The 12,799-nt window shown below is 60.1% G+C and overlaps 1 protein-coding gene across 4 annotated transcripts in view; it reads right to left on the minus strand.

The window, feature by feature from the left end:
• Positions 1-618: 618 nt before the first annotated feature.
• The window catches only part of DPP6 (dipeptidyl peptidase like 6), an 846,122-nt gene continuing 833,941 nt past the window's right edge, over positions 619-12,799 (minus strand). For all 4 annotated transcript variants that reach the window (XM_074366690.1, XM_074366691.1, XM_074366689.1 and 1 more), the window contains exons 21-26: positions 8,334-8,388; positions 5,416-5,527; positions 3,602-3,660; positions 2,507-2,579; positions 2,345-2,418; positions 619-1,561 (exon numbers count right to left, since the gene is read on the minus strand). In XM_074366690.1, the coding sequence (XP_074222791.1) occupies positions 1,415-1,561; positions 2,345-2,418; positions 2,507-2,579; positions 3,602-3,660; positions 5,416-5,527; positions 8,334-8,388 (520 nt within the window). In that variant the 3' untranslated portion in view covers positions 619-1,414. The remainder of the gene's footprint in view (positions 1,562-2,344; positions 2,419-2,506; positions 2,580-3,601; positions 3,661-5,415; positions 5,528-8,333; positions 8,389-12,799) is intronic.

Below are 12,799 nucleotides of genomic sequence, written 5' to 3' on the forward strand. Positions count from 1 at the left end.
TGACGTTTAAAGCGCGTGTAAGTGAAACCCCCGCCCCCAAAGCGACGTGGACGTGTCTCCTCTGCCGACAAGGTGTTGTGGACCCTCAGCAGGACCAGAAGCTGGAGAAATCAGAACCAACATTCAGGGTTGTCGAGGGCTCCCGAGGCCACGGTCTGTTGACACTAGTATTTCTCGAGAGCCAGGTCGGCCTGAGCGTGGGCACGCGAGCCAAACACGCTGAGAACCGGGGTGGCGGGCAGGGGACGCGGCGCCACGTCTGACCAGCATCCTGCCTTTATATACACCACCAGGAAATGTGCACGGGGTGCTGGCCGTACGTACGCACGGTCAGAGGCTATCTTACAAGGCTAGCACAGAGCATCGATGTGGCTGCTGGCATGCGGCACGAGGGACAGGGCCACCCCCCAGGGTGGGGGTGACACCAACACCAGCCCCCACCTTCCTCGAGGGCCTCTGTCACCCCAGCACATGAGATGGACCTGGAGGTGGGGTCAACACTTTGTCTCTTTAACCAAATGCATATGAAGACTCGACAACTTACCAAGGAGGAAAAGGATGGGGTTAAAAATATATGTAAACGGACAATGCGACTCTAAGCCAAATCCTAATGCGGCCTGGTGGGAGAGAGGTTTTATTTATGAATTTTTAGTGAATAGTATTGGATGCTTGTTCCTGTCAGCGTTTTGAAACGCTTCCACAAAGTCTAAAGATGACCTCGAGGAGAGAGTAGTTAGTTACTTCTGATCCGTTTCCTTCTCCACACAAGCGCAAAGCCTACACATTGACCGAACAAAACAAAGCCAAACAATACAAAACAAAAAAGCACAGCAAAACCACCCCGTGACCAGAGACAGCGTCAGGTAAAAACCATAGAAAAATACGAATTAATTCCGGAAGCTGACCATTAGCATAGCTACGGGAACACTCTGCACGGCCCGCGAGGGCGCTGAGCAAGCCAAGCTACGAGCAGGCGCTGTCAGCGCAGCTGCGCTCTGGGTGCTCCCGGCGCGGGGGCGTCAGACAGCGTGTGACGCTCGGGGGGGCCGTGGTGCCCGGCGGAGGCTGGGTCTCACTGCTCTGCTTGCGAGTGGGGAGTCCAGGGCCAGCTTCCTCACTGCCGTTCGTCCTTTGCCTTGTTCCTTGGGGAGGGGTTGCGGGATGCACCGGTCACTCTGGGGGGGGGGGGGGGGAGCAGCGGTGGTTCCGGGCTCCGGGGACGCCCTCGTGAGTGACGACGCATCTCCACCCGGGAAGGAGCTTGTTTCTGAAGTACAACTGCCTTCAGAACCAGAGACACACATGCTATGAAGGTAACACTCCCTGCCCCCCACCGGCCTCTGTGGGGAGGGGCGGGGGTTCCCGGGGGTCCGCGGTTCTAGGAAGAGCCACGCTGAGCCTCGGGCTCCTGTGCTCAGTCCTCCTCCTCCTCCTCCTTTGCTGTGACTGTCGGGACCTTGTCCTGAATCCGGAAGCACTCCACGAAGAAGCTGATGATGGAGCGGTAGAGGTGCTGTTTCAGGGAGGCGCTGTTAAAGTAATGGCTTTCGTCCGGGTATATCTGCAAGGAAGGCAGGAGAAGTCACCACCAGGGGCCACCGCGGTGCGTGCGAGACGTGGGGCCCCACAGCCCACACCGGCCCTACAGGCCAGGCCAGGCCGGGGGGACAGAGGCAGGAAGTGGCCGGCGCCAGGGCTGCTGCTCTCTGAGGAGTGGGTGCCCGCCTGAGGAAGTTTCTCGTTTATCTCTGGACCTGAAAAGACCATTGGGGTCATACCCGTTTCACCCAACAACCAGAGGGCAGGAAGGAGATGGAAGAAGTTTCCAGAAGCAGCATCGTGCATTGCTGGTAAGCACGCAGGCTGGAGCTGGTGGATTAGCACCAGTGCCACTGAGGTCAAGGCCATGAGTCTGGTCCTCGGGAAGGGCGGTGCTCTCTGACTGCTGCCGCCCCCACACAGTCCCAGAGCACCCAGCCAGGGGGAGGCTGGTGGGAGAAGGCTCAGGACCCGCCACCCACGTGGGACAAGAGCCCCACCCTCATCACACTGTGGGGGTGTGGGTGCTGGCCTGCTGCTCACCGCAGGGCTGGACGGGGGGCAGGGAGGTGGTGGAGTCCTACAGGGGCTTTAACGCAGCCTGAGTGCAGAACTGAGCTAACCTAATTAGCAGAAAAAGCAAGCCCTGCCCATTTGTCTGATCTGCGGTGCCGCGCCCATCTCGGACAACCAGGACACCCGAGAGCGAGTGGAAATGGGATGCACTGGGTGCCCATCGGCTCCTCCTCCGTGGAAAGGACCGCATCTCCAAGTGTGGACCCGAGCAGGTGCGCGCAGACTGTACCTGTAAGCTGTAATTAGCCTTTCCCTTAATTAGCTGGGTGATGAGTTCTGCTGTGTGCTGGAAATGGATTTTTTCTGTTGAAAAGAAAAAAAGAAGAAAGTGTTTGTCAAAACCCGTGACAGCACCGAGGCGGAAGCGTGGGGCCCCGCGCATGGTGCTCACCGTCGGCGGTGGCGTGGATGATCAGGAGCTGCTGCTCCTCCAGCGCCGACACCCGGGGTGCCGCCTTGGCCATCTGCGCGCGGGGCAAGAGCAGAGAGTGAGCGCCGCCCGGCGGGCAGCAGGGCTGGACTGGACACCCGACTGAGAGGCCCGGCCCCGATGGAAACAAAGTTCCTGGAGACCCTGGGCACACCCCCACCCGCCACACCACGCCCAGCAGGTCTCACGAGGGCGGCCTTCCCTGACCTCAGCACCTCTCAGGAAGAGGAAGGGGGAGGAGGAGAAGGGAGCAGGCAGAAGTTTCTCCCACTGCAAGTAGCCTGGGCCGTCATGTCACCTGATGCCACTGGTGGGACACCCTGGCCCACAGTCCGGTGGGCCACGCACCCACTTCCGCTCTGAAGCCGCAGCCCTGCCTGCAGTAGAGGAGGACCCGCCGCGCTGGTGGCGCACTGAGCCAACTGAGCGCCTGTGACAGGACGTGCTGTCCAGGGGCTTTCTGTTCCCAATCAAGGGCTTATGCTCCCAAAGCAGAAGCAGCCGGGGACACAGGGGTCAGCAGACACCTACACCCATCGTCTAGGGACCTGGGGACACAGGGGCCAGCGGACATCTACACCCAACGTCTAGGGACCCGGGGATACAGGGGCCAGCGGACATCTACACCCAACATCTAGGGACCCGGGGACAAAGGGGGTCAGCAGACACCTACACCCATCGTCTAGGGACCTGGGGACACAGGGGCCAGTGGACACCTACACCCATCGTCTAGGGACCCGGGGACAAAGGGGGTCAGCAGACACCTACACCCATCGGGACATCTACACCCAACGTCTAGGGACCTGGGACAGCCTCCTCCACTCAGAGCCTTCCCAGCGTTCCTCCTTGCCCTCCAAGTCCAGGATGGGCAGTTCACCAGGTGGTGGAGGGAGGGCCCAGAGGGTTTCTCACGGTGGGCAAGGAGAGGACACAGGCCCAGAAGGAGTTAAGGGGAGGGCTGGGGCTGGAGGGGAGGGAGGGAGTGATTCAGAGAAGAGGCTGGCCGATTTCATCAGAGTCCCAGTTCTGCCAAGCCGGGACTGCGCCCAAACATACCTCATATGCTCTGTTGTCAAGTCCATGGAGGCCCAGGTACCTCTCGGAAAAGGCAGACGCTGGACAGAAGCAGAGGGGACAGCATTACCCCTTGGCCCTGGGGCCTGTTGGACTCTGGGGGACGCCCTGGGGGACGGGCAGGGGGCCTGGGGTGGACCTGCTGCCACCTGCGTGGCGATTTGCTTTTGAAAACCAGCTCAACCTCTCGGGTCTTCACAAGGGCAGTCAGACAGCAGCGGGCGACGTGTATATATGTTAGTGTTGGTGGCTGGGTTACAGCCGTCCAGCGAGAATGCCACTGAGCGAAACCAAATTGACCTGAACCCTAAGTAAACAGGATAGCTGCCCTCCGCACACACACACCATTGCCACATACAGGAGAGGGAACAAATAGTAAGGGCAAATTCCCAGCAGCATTTACTTATTGCTCACAAGTCTCAGCCGGCCTCTGCTCTACCCGCTCCCTGGCTCAGGTCGGGGTCCTGGGTGAGGACCTGGGGACCCCGGCAGGAAGTCAGGGAGGCAAGAGCGCCAAACTGCTCCCACGGGTGCAGGGACACCCTTAGCTAAGTCAAAGGGACGGCGTGGAGGCCCTCCTCGCCCTGGGCACGGGGACAGGTCAGGGCACGGGTGGCGGCCTTCATGGGTGCGCAAGTCAGGCAGACGTGAAGGAGCGTGACTAAAGCCACTGGGGCTGCCTCAGTGGCTGCGAGGAGCGTGGGCTGCGCTACACGTATCCCCAGGGAAAACCATGACGTGTTGAATCAGGAGAGTTCTTGCACAGTTTTAGGTTGAAATTGGCGGCATAGCTGTTTGCACAGATCAGGGCATCTGCTGCGAGCCTTTCAGCTGCAGGACCCCGTGGGGGGCCCGACTCCACCGTTGTCCCCGGACCGCTCTGTGGGGCCCGTGGGTGCTGAGATGCGGCACACAGGGAGGGGCAGCCATGGGGGAGGTGCTTGTTCCTTGGACCCAAGGGGAATCTGAGGCCCCAGCAGCTCCACAGACCAGCAACCAGGAGCCCTCGGGATTTCCCATCAGTGATGCTCAGGGCGGCGGTCGGGGCTACCAGCCGAGCCTCCCTGCATCCTGACCCGAATGCCAGCTCACAGAGCCCACAGGGAAGACCTCTCTGCATGTTTCCAAACAGGGTCATGTCACAAAGCCATTCACAGGCAGAGAAAAGAGGCTGGCTGACCAGAGGGAGGAGACACGAGGGAGCCTCGGACCCCAAAACAGGGACCACAGAGCCATGATTGTGCAGGCAGAGGTCTGGTTCCCACCCCTGGGGGTCTGATTCTGGGAAGGGCTGTGGGCACTGCCAGGGAGGAGGGTGGGCAGGGAGCAGAGTGGAGCCACCCAGGACCAGCAGCAGCCACTCTCCCAGCCCCCTCCAAACACCCCTACGCCGGGACAGAGCCCCAGTGCTGGGCCCTGCCCGACTCCGGGGTCAAAGAGGAAGGGCGGCAGGGATCGCGGGTGACGGCTGGGCGCCTCCTCCCCTTGCCACACAGCTCCTGCCACCGCAGGCGCAGACGCTGGTCTGGTCGTGTTTCAGCTCCCGGTCTTGTGTGTTGGGAATGCGGTTCAGGGGCATCTTAGGGGGTTAACCACCTTCTTTCAGAACAAGTGGCCGGGAACTCCCTCTGCCCTCCCCTCCCCTCCTCAGGCTCTGCTGCGGTGCTTCGCCCCCACGGGTTAGCCGGGTAGCCGACTGTGGGTGACTGAGCAGGGGAGGCCGGCAGGAGTCGGGGCTGCAGGGAGGGCGGGGACGGGGCGTGTGGGGCCGACTCTGTGTCTACCAAGCCCCTTACCGTAGAGTCTGAAGTCTGTTATTGGAGAGAGAGCTGCGCCACAGGCGAAAACTTGACCCTGACTCTCACCCTTCGCGGGGAGGAGGTGCGTGCTCAGGTACCCGCCGTAATCCTGGGAAGGAGCGAAGACAGAGAGGCGGGCGAGTGGGAGGAAAAGTCAGTGATTCCCTCGTGAAAACAGCCTCAGACCCAACGAGGCCAGTGACGCCAGCAACCATTTCCCTGTGGTTCTTTCGTTAGAAATGTTTTAACGTTAAAATTTTTTAAGGGAGGTAAAAAAGATGAAAAGCAAATGCTGTTCCAATGAAATATGTGATGTGCGTGTCCCCCTCCTTGGGGCCTGGTGTTCCAGCGACTCGAGGGTGAGATGTGGCAGAGGGGTGGGGGCGACCGTGGACCTGAAACGCTGCTGAGTGCAGGGCGACGGTCAACCCTTCCAACCCAGCGCCTTCACGCAGCGTTTCTCGCTGCCTTCCCCGTCTACGGCAGAGTCAGTCCATTTTGTTTGATTCTGAGGGTGGGCCAACGAGGAGTCACTGCCAGAGGTCTGCCGTGGTGCTCAGCTCTGGGGCCTGCACGGGACAGGTGTCCACACGGGGGGATGCAAGCGGGTACGGCCACGACGGAGGACGGGTTAGTGGTTCCTTACTAAACTGAACGCCCTCACCATACGAAGCAGGGACCGTGTTCCTTGCTGTTCCCCCTAAGAAGCCGGAAGCTTATATCCACACAGAAACCCGCACGGGGACGATTACAGCAGCTTTATGCGTACCTGCCGGAACTTGGAAGTAACCAAGGTGCCTTTCAGTGGGCACATCTGGACCCTGGGTTGTCCAGTACTAAAAAGCAATGAGCTGTCGAGCCACGAAAGGACATGAAAGGACAACCTTAAATGTGTGTTGCTAAGTCAGAGAAGCCAGTCTGAAGAGTCTGCACACTGAGTGATTCCAGCTCTGTGACGTTCTGGAAAACGTAGAACTGCTGGCAGTAAAAAGACGAGCGGCTGCTGGGGGAGGGGGAGGGGTGAACTGGGGGGGAAGAGGGTTCTGAGGGCAGTGGGACCCTTCCGTACGATCCTGTGATGGATACACGTCATTACACATCTGTCCAAACCCACAGCGTGTACGACACCAAGAGCGGAGGCTGCTGTGACCCGGGGGTCCTGGGTGATTCGGATTCAGTGCAGGTCCATCACGGGAACAAAGGTGTCACCTGGGGGGCAAGTTGAAGGTCGGGGAGGCTGTGTGTGTTTTTGGGGAGGGGAAATTCTCTCAAATTCGCTATGAACCTAAAACTGCTCTAAACAAATAAGGTCGTTTGAAAAAAAAAGTGTTGAACACATTTTCCTAGAGAACATCATGGCCTTCTCGGGTCTCAGTGAGAGCCGTCCGGCCTAGCCCTCGCCCCTCCAGGACAGCTCCCTGCACCCTGCTGCTCCAGGAGGCCCTGTGCTTCATGCTGGGGGCGGACACGGACTCCTCCAGGTGGATGTGAGGAGAGCCTGCGAACCCACACGCTGAAAAGAACCGATGGCTGCTTCCCTCCCAGGAGAAATGCAATCACGGAGTCCACGAACCTCTATCTAAGGCACCACTCAAAGAGGCAGGGGGACCCTGTGGGCAGGTGCCCAGCATCAAGCACGGCACACACAGCGCCACCTGTCTCGGTGCCTGAGGGCTGCGTTCTAAGGGCAGGTGGGCCCTGGTACACGCAGCACACGGTGCCCACGCAGCGGAAGCAGCCACTTGTCAAGAAAGCCTCTTCCCTGCTGAGGACTCTTATTCCTGTGTCCCGAGTGACTTCTGAGAGGCCCTAGGCAGTGGGGAGGGGTTCAGGCGCCAGCCCTGGAATGGGGCCTGAGAAGGGACACCACGCTCCTGGGAGGGGACGGCGTGTTCGGGGAAGAGCAAAGCCTGGATGGAGGCTGACCTGGGCCTGGGCGCCCCGCCTGGAGCCAGTACCTTTGCCATGGGGACAAGTGATGTGTTGACGCCCAAAGTTACTCCATGAATGATCCCACTGGCTCCGACTCTGCACAGGCAGGCAGTGGGTCATCGCCAGCACAGAATGAGCCCCAGGACTCTGCATCCAGGCTCCGGTCTGTCCTCTGGGTCCCCCCTTTCCCGTCTTCCCTCGGGGTGTGGGACCCCTGCAGGGCGGTGCTGCGTCTCACATGCACCCAGTCCCCCCAGTCGCTGGGCTCGGAGGTGATGCCGCAGAGGTGTTGCTCTGGTTACCTGTCCGAACCTCCACCTGCAGCCAGGCCCCCGAGGCCCCTCTCAGGGCCTGTGCTGGGAGGTGCTCCCCAGAGGGAAGACGAGTCCATGTCTGCCATCTGTGCTCCTGCCTTCTCGAGATCGACAGGCCACGGGTCCGGGCCGTCTGACGGCGGGAGGCTGTGTGCCAGGGCAGCAGGGCGTGGCCCTCCACAGACCTGACTCCCAGCCACAGTGCCACCACTCCCCCTATGGCCTTCAGACGGGCCCCCACCATGGGAGCTTCTCTGGTTCCGTGTGAACCTCCCGGACTCCCATCCACGCGAGTGAACCCAGTGAGCTAACATGACTCCTGCCGTAAAGACACACAGAAACTCTCGCCTCCCCATCCTTCTTGGGGTACCAGCCCGGGAACCACGGCAGGCCTGTGTCCGAAAAGCAGTTAGGAGCCTAACAGAGCATCCTCATAAGAACCTGACCTCTTTTCTGCCTTTCCTTCCAGATAATGTGAAAAGAAGCAGTGACACGTGAGCTAGTCAGAGGCTCCCTTTGCTGAAATCACGGAACACCCAAACTCTCTTAAAAAATAATTGCTCGCACGCAGCTGTCCAGAGACACTCCCAGTAAATCAGGTCAGGCCCTGGCAACGGCGCAGGTCAGCGCCCGAGCAGGGGCGCTCAGACCCAGGTCAGCACGGCCTACCTTCCCGAACACGGCCACCCGCGTCTTGTCGACGTACGGCTCCTTCAGCATCAGCCTGCAAGGGCAACAGGGAGAGGGGTTAGGGCGCGCTGCACTCAGGTCCTGCAGCCCCGTGGCCTAGGGCCGTGCGTCCCAGCGGTGCCGAGGATGAAAACCCCGACTTAAGCCGAAGGAACTACTGGAATTCTAATACGAGTGTTCACTGCTTTTACTTACTTGGTGCATCATATGCCCTCGTTAAAAACCCAGAGCGCCCTTGCAGTAACTGGGACACCCAGGCCTGCAGAGCTCGCGGGCCGAGAACCCCTGGTGCAGAGACCAGGGGCTGCTCTGGAGACTCCCAGGCCTGCAGGGTGCACCCTCGACTTGGTCCACGTGATGCCCAGCGCCCCAGGCTCTGGGAGGGTCCTCTGGGGTCAGCTGGGAGAACAGGCGCTCCGGGAGCTACAGGGCTCTGAGTCAGGGCATGGGGCTCCCCTCCACCTGCAGTGTCCTCTGTCCCCAACTCCTGGGAGGGCGTCCCTGCCTTGGACCTATTTGGTGGCAGAACCATTCCTGCCAGGGCTCCGCCTTGGATGCCACCAGCTGAGGCCTGACATGGTCCAGACTCTGCCTTATCCCTGCTGGCATCTCTCCAGCTTTCCCCCGTGGTCCCTGGTTTCCCCACAAAGTGACTGGAATCTTTCTGCTTTCCGAAATCTCATTCAGCCGCGGAAGTCCTGCCACCTGCTGGCGGATGACAGGCTGCTGTCTGCACCCACCTGCCAGCTGTCCCCGCCGCCGAGCCCTCCTTGTGACTCCCGCCCTAGGTGCTGCCTGCTGATTTCTTTCTGGTGTCTGCTGGCTGGCGCCAGCCGTCACTTGTAACTGCCTTCTCTGTCCAGGGGATTGCAGACCTCCGCGTCCTGGGGCCTGAGACTGCCCTGTCCTACTCCTGCCAACTCCTCAAGGACCCCTACATCCCGGGACCTGGCCAGCCCCTCCTGGTTAGAACAGAACTTTAACTGCCAATGTCCGAAGTGAATGGACGCCTGTTCATGGAAGCGGGAAGGCCCCGCGTGGAGCAGCAGTTTCCCTGACTTCTCATGAGGATAAAAATTCAGGTGACTTTTATGCCTCCATTACAGTCGGTCCTCTGTATCCCCAGGTTCTATATCCACAGATTCAACCAACCACGGACTGAAAATACTTGGGGAAAAAAATCCAAAAAGTTCCAAAGGGCGACATTTGAATTGCCGCACATGGCGCCCACGCCGCAATCACGGCTGCTGACACGGCACTTACACAGGAGGTGGCAGGGACGGAGGGACGCGTGTCTGCAAGCTCCTGGGAGGACGGCGGTGGCTGTGCGCGAACACTGCCCGCTCTGCAGAAGGGGCTCGAGCACCTAGCATTTGGGAATCCGAGTGGGTCCCAGAACCTGTCCCCGTGGATACCGAGCGACAACTGCGTATTACTGTTCATTTTAATATAACCAGTTTCCCAGGTCATTTGTCGAAAACTGACGACTCACGTGTGTTAACTCTGTGGACTGACCTAAGTTTGAGTCCGTCTGAGAATCCCTACAGGCCCTCGGTCACCGTCCTCGTCACGCCCATGGAGTGTGTGTCCCTGTCAGGCTCCACGCGCCTCTCAGGGACCAGTGCTCACGGACGCACGGGCCCTGTCTTCACCAGCTCCCGTTCTCACCGCAGCGGGCAGCATGTCCTGTGTCCACCCCCATGCAGCTTCTAAGGGGCTGTGGGGCCTTCAGACTTGTCACTTGAACTTCCCAGGTCTCGGTTCTGTGGACAATTCGAACGCACTCCGACACCAGGGCTCAGCAGGGGGTTAGGTGTGGGATCACAACCAGCAAACTGACTGGGAACCTGCATCCTCCCGGTGCCTCCCTCGGCCTTCCCAGATGCAGGCACCTGGGAGAGCGCTGCCGGGGCTGCAGAGCCGACGGCCCTGGGCCCGAGGCTTCGCAACAGGTGGAGCGCTGCGCCTCCCCCCGAAAGTGCTGGGTCCCTGCCCCGCTCCACAGCAAAGCCTACGTGCCAGCAGGCAGCCCTCTGCACACAGACCCGGCCCCGCACTCGGGCCTCCCTTACAGGTGAAGAGGCGGCCGAGCTTCATCAGAACCGTAAGGGACCTTCCAGATGAGAGTCCAGACCAAAACTCAAACAACAACAACAAAACAGAAAAACCCAGGAATCCAGAGGGGACAGAGATAATGCAGCGACCAGAGGAAACAGGTGCAAAGCCATCACTAATGCATCTGGGAGGACAGACACTGAGCCAGGAAGCCAAGGACAGTATGCTCTCGGGCGCAGAAAGAAGGCTAGGGTTTTGCGTTGTCACACCTGAGAATAAACATTCACCAGAAAGGCTGAAAACAGGAGAGAAAAGTTTTGTCCAGAATAAACCCGGAAGCACCAGAATCAGTATCATAAAAGTTCCAGCAAGAAAGAACAGAGAAAAGAGAAATTCTCAACGTGTTATAGTCAAAATGTTCTAAGGCCAGAGAACAACGGTCCCCCGGAGGGAAAAGGCCAGGCCCAAGGGCTGAAATTGCAGACAGGGGGTGGGAGGCAGGCCACGCACCGGGGCCGGTCAGCAGACAGAGTGACGCGGTTTTGCTCACCAGCAGCACCGGCCGGGGGGCGATACCAGGCCCTTCTAGATGGGAATGATTTTCTGTGCAGATTTCACACCCAGGAAAACAGCAACCTCAACTGCGGGGCTGGAATGGAGACATTTTGAGAAGTTTTCTAGACATCTGAAGGGAAAAGTAAATAAAAAGGGCGACATTCATCTGCTGTTCTCTGGCACGTGGCCCAGCCTAGAAAGTTGTGAGAGGGCCTCGAGGTGATGCTCCAGACACGGGGTCCAGGTGGAGCAGAAGGAAGCGGCCACGGCTCAGAGAGGAGCACTGAGGTGGGCAGAGCGCCGGTGCGTCTGAGCGACTGGGAAGGGCGCTGGCGGTCCCGGGAGGCAAGATGACAACAGGCCCACGGAGAGTGACCCAGGTGAGAGGCCAACAGCACTTGCAGGGGCAGCTCAGTGACGCCGAGAGAAGCAGGGCTGAGCGGCCCCTGGCTCCGCGAGGGGCACCGGGCGAGGGCGCTGCCCCTCTGACTGTCCACCCGACCAGGCGGCTGCCCACAAGGAGTCCCGTGGTGAGGAATCCTGCTGTGGTCCTGACTATTCAGAATCGGGGAGGCGGACGCGTGATGAAGGAGACGGCGGGGTTGAGAGAGGTCGCATCCGGGAAGCAGGACGGGCGGGTGGGCGGTGCAGGGCGAGGGGCTTTGTGTCGCTGACGTGCGCAGTTACCACGGGTTGAATTCCGAAAAATACGCTGGAGCTCTAACCCCCGAACCGCAGTGTGCCCGTACTCGTCAGGAGGGCCCACTGCAGACGTAATTCAGAAGTTGGGTGAGGTCACAGCAGAGGAGCGTGGGCCCCTAATCCAGCAGGCCTGGTGTCCTACACGCGGAGGAGACTGGAGACAAGGGAGCAGACGGCCACGTGAAGATGTGGGACGGAGGGACGCGCCCGCAAGCCGAGGGGCGCAGCCCCTGGGAGCGGGCGGAGGCCAGGACAGGGCCTCCCTCCAGGTTTCAGAGAGAGTGCAGCTCTGCCCGCACCTTGACTTTGGTGTTCTGGCCCAAGGAAACTAACACAACCTTGAACACGTCTGCTCTTTAAAAACACGGGGCAGGTATCACAGGAGAGCCCGGAGGACTTCCAGTCGCGTCTGCCGGATTTAGGAGTCCGAGGTGCACGCACACACACACCCCGCCACTGCCCCCAACGAGGCTGGCCCTCAGAACAGTCGGCCTGCGCACACACGTGGCACCACTGAGCACGTTTCTCCGCAGGGGCCAAATCCCTGATGTGCAGACGTGCACCTGGGGGCACCTGGTGGAGTGGTCTGGGGTGGCTGGCCCACCTGACCCCAACAGCTGGGATCCGTGCGGCAGTCTGCGGAGAGCACGGCGGGGGGGTGAGCCACGGGCACTCAGAGGGCAGAGCCGGGTCTCGGGCTCCGTCCCCGCTGGGGACACATCACGGGTTTTATTCTCAGCAGGCAGCTTCCAGTGCTTGGGGACCCTTCATCTAATTCCCTGGTGACTCATTTCCTGATCCACAGCCCGTTCGTTGCAGCAATGGTCCTCGTTGTAAAAAGCTCTGGAGTCCTCTCGGGAAAGCTGTTTTCCCCAATGTCAGGCATTTTTATCATCTTGTTGCTGTGTTCCCACTCATCAGCCGGCGGTTCCCATGTGACGACTGTTTCCTGGTGAACAGTGTAGCCGCCAGATGAAGGAGAGCGGATTCCTGCCTGATGGCCCGAGGCACAGCAGACGGCGGGGCTGAGTCAACCAGGGTGTCCTCCTGGATGGAGCCCGTGCTGAGCGCAGCTCCGTGCCGGGGCATGCGGAGGCCCAGAGCGAGGACTGGGGAGGCCCCGGCCGAGCACC

This window comes from Camelus bactrianus, chromosome 7, assembly GCF_048773025.1.
Source record: "Camelus bactrianus isolate YW-2024 breed Bactrian camel chromosome 7, ASM4877302v1, whole genome shotgun sequence".
NCBI lineage: Eukaryota > Metazoa > Chordata > Mammalia > Artiodactyla > Camelidae > Camelus > Camelus bactrianus.